This window comes from Papilio polytes, unplaced genomic scaffold (assembly GCF_000836215.1).
Source record: "Papilio polytes unplaced genomic scaffold, Ppol_1.0 DF824102.1, whole genome shotgun sequence".
Lineage (NCBI taxonomy): Eukaryota > Metazoa > Arthropoda > Insecta > Lepidoptera > Papilionidae > Papilio > Papilio polytes.
Window position 1 is genome coordinate 3022222 of NW_013525102.1, and position 2382 is coordinate 3024603.

Sequence of the window (2382 nt, forward strand, 5' to 3'; positions counted from 1 at the left end):
GGCAAGATAAACAAAACCGCAAGAAACATGCAAAATAGTTGCGGATTTTCATTTCTTCTGACTTTCATATCGTTAAAACCTGTACACATTTACAATTGTACGCAATAAGATTAAATTTACACTATTTGTACTACCCATTGTCAATGACGTAATAGGGTTTATTTCTAATTATCAACACTAAGTAAATCTCTTAAAAATTATCTTTATATAGCAACAATACAGATTTGGTACTGCTTTTTACAAATACAAATTGAATCTAATGAATTATTCCAAAATAAGTTTTATCTTTGATTAAAGTCACCTTAAGCCTTAATTAAGAACGTAAGCTCATAACAACTATACTATAACATCTTAATACAAACTAAAATGGATAATTAATGAATCTTATCAAGCGAAAAGAGATTAACAATATTTTTCATCAATTTTGTAATTACACAATTTCACATCACGAACACTAAAAGTCAATCGTACAGGTCCTTTTTTGACACCACAGAGGTGCACATACCACTACTGTCGGTCACCTCGTCCGTGCTCTCCGTTAATCAAGAAATGTCTATATTTTCAACTTTATAGAGGAACCTCCTCCGACGCATGTCTCATGAGTCCGCGTTCGGCGCCACTGTGACAGTGCTGCAGTTAGCACGAGTAGACCGAGTGGAACTACGCCTTAAGCCAGTTCCACCAACACGGTTAAGCAAAATCAAATTGTCACTTTTCCTTTTACCGTGAAATTTACAGAAGAGTAGCTCTCTCATACCTTTTCTGAAGTTCTTAGAAAGGAATGCGTACAGTAAGGGATTGATTCCTGAGTTGAAGTATGTGATGAGAAATGTCAAAGGTGTGAGGAGGGCGCTGAAGTCGCTGGTGCCCTGATAGCCTGTAGACCAGTACTGCCACATCTTGCGGGCGTGGAAGGGCAGGTTGCAGATCGCGAATGTGAGAACGACTACTATCAGCATTCTGACGACGCCACGGCGCGCGCGCAGCACGTTGCGCGATAGATGACTCAAATGGTAACAGTTACGTCCTTCTTGGTTCTGTGAACTCTTCTTTGTACTCCCGCCTTTACTTGTTGTAGCTGACATGTTCTTCTATTGAAAAAAATCTCTCATTACAAAAAGAAAACTTGAAATATTGGTCTCGAACAAAACAATTTATTTACTAAAAGTGTCATTAAGACTTATTGAAATTTCGTTTATTTTTAGTGTAAAAGTAAATTCTTATTTTCGTTTCAAATCATCAAAAATTCAATTAAGAAAGTGCTCGAAAGCTTAGTAGGAAAGCGTTACTTTTTTACTAATCCAGTAATCAACTAATTACAATAGATACTTGAAATTGGAGTGGAGTTCTAAAAATAAATAATTAAATGACAAATGTTTTAACTACATTTTAATAAAAACTATGTAACTCTTATATTGAGGATTTGGTTGCTTTTACTAACAAACGTTAGAACAGCAAAATTTTGATACTATTTTAGTATACATGTCGGACAATTCATAGCTTTTTTAATAGCATTAATATGTTTGCAAAATACCTGAGCACCACAGCACTGCGCGTGCCCCATCTGTTGCAGGCCATGTGAACTCTGCCACAAACCCACTGCGATCCTCGTATATAAAACCTATAACAATGTTTTTAATTATTTTTTTAATTAACTATTCATTCACAAAATAATACTATATCGGTAATTTTATATTCATGTCTATTTACTTTTTATAGAACAAAGATTGACACACATCTATTTAGAACTATCAATAGTTAATTAAATATAATTAGACAAGTACTTGTCTCGGGATAAAATAAAATAAAACGAGTAAAACACACACAGAGTACACATGAATGAATTTACAGACACATTGTGGTATCGTGGTATTGCTTACGCTTGATAATTTACTTGAATACTAAAATCTTTCAAGCATTTGATCCTACAAATTCATTGAAAATTTCATTAATATATGAAAACATGTGTCAATAACTCATTGTGTAAATAAGGTCATAGAATGATAAATATTATTATCATAATATACCTACGTATTTACTTAGATCATGTCAAATTCATTTTCGATTACAGATAAGCGAAGGGAAATCTTAAATAATCCCTCATTTCTCGGAATCATCTAGAGACATGATCTGATATGGGTAATATCGTAATATTCGTTGTTGGTTTTCCTCCCTTTTTATTGTATTTCTAGGAAACTTCATCACAAGACTTTTTATTACAACTACAGCCAAATAAGTAATTTATGTATTTTCTTAAGGTTCTTTTATTTCGTTTTTAATCAAAATAAATCAAGAAAAAAACAAAACCGACTTCCAAACAAAATACACGAAAAACAAAACAAAATGCACTAAAAACAAAACAAAATACACCAAAAACAAAAT

At 32.8% G+C, this 2382-nt stretch overlaps 1 protein-coding gene across 1 annotated transcript in view; it reads right to left on the reverse strand.

The window, feature by feature from the left end:
• Positions 1-320: 320 nt before the first annotated feature.
• The window catches only part of LOC106099449 (allatostatin-A receptor-like), a 5517-nt gene continuing 3455 nt past the window's right edge, over positions 321-2382 (reverse strand). The window contains exons 5-6 of the mRNA XM_013278008.1: positions 1535-1621; positions 321-1091 (exon numbers count right to left, since the gene is read on the reverse strand). Of these exons, the coding sequence (XP_013133462.1) occupies positions 597-1091; positions 1535-1621 (582 nt within the window). The 3' untranslated portion in view covers positions 321-596. The remainder of the gene's footprint in view (positions 1092-1534; positions 1622-2382) is intronic.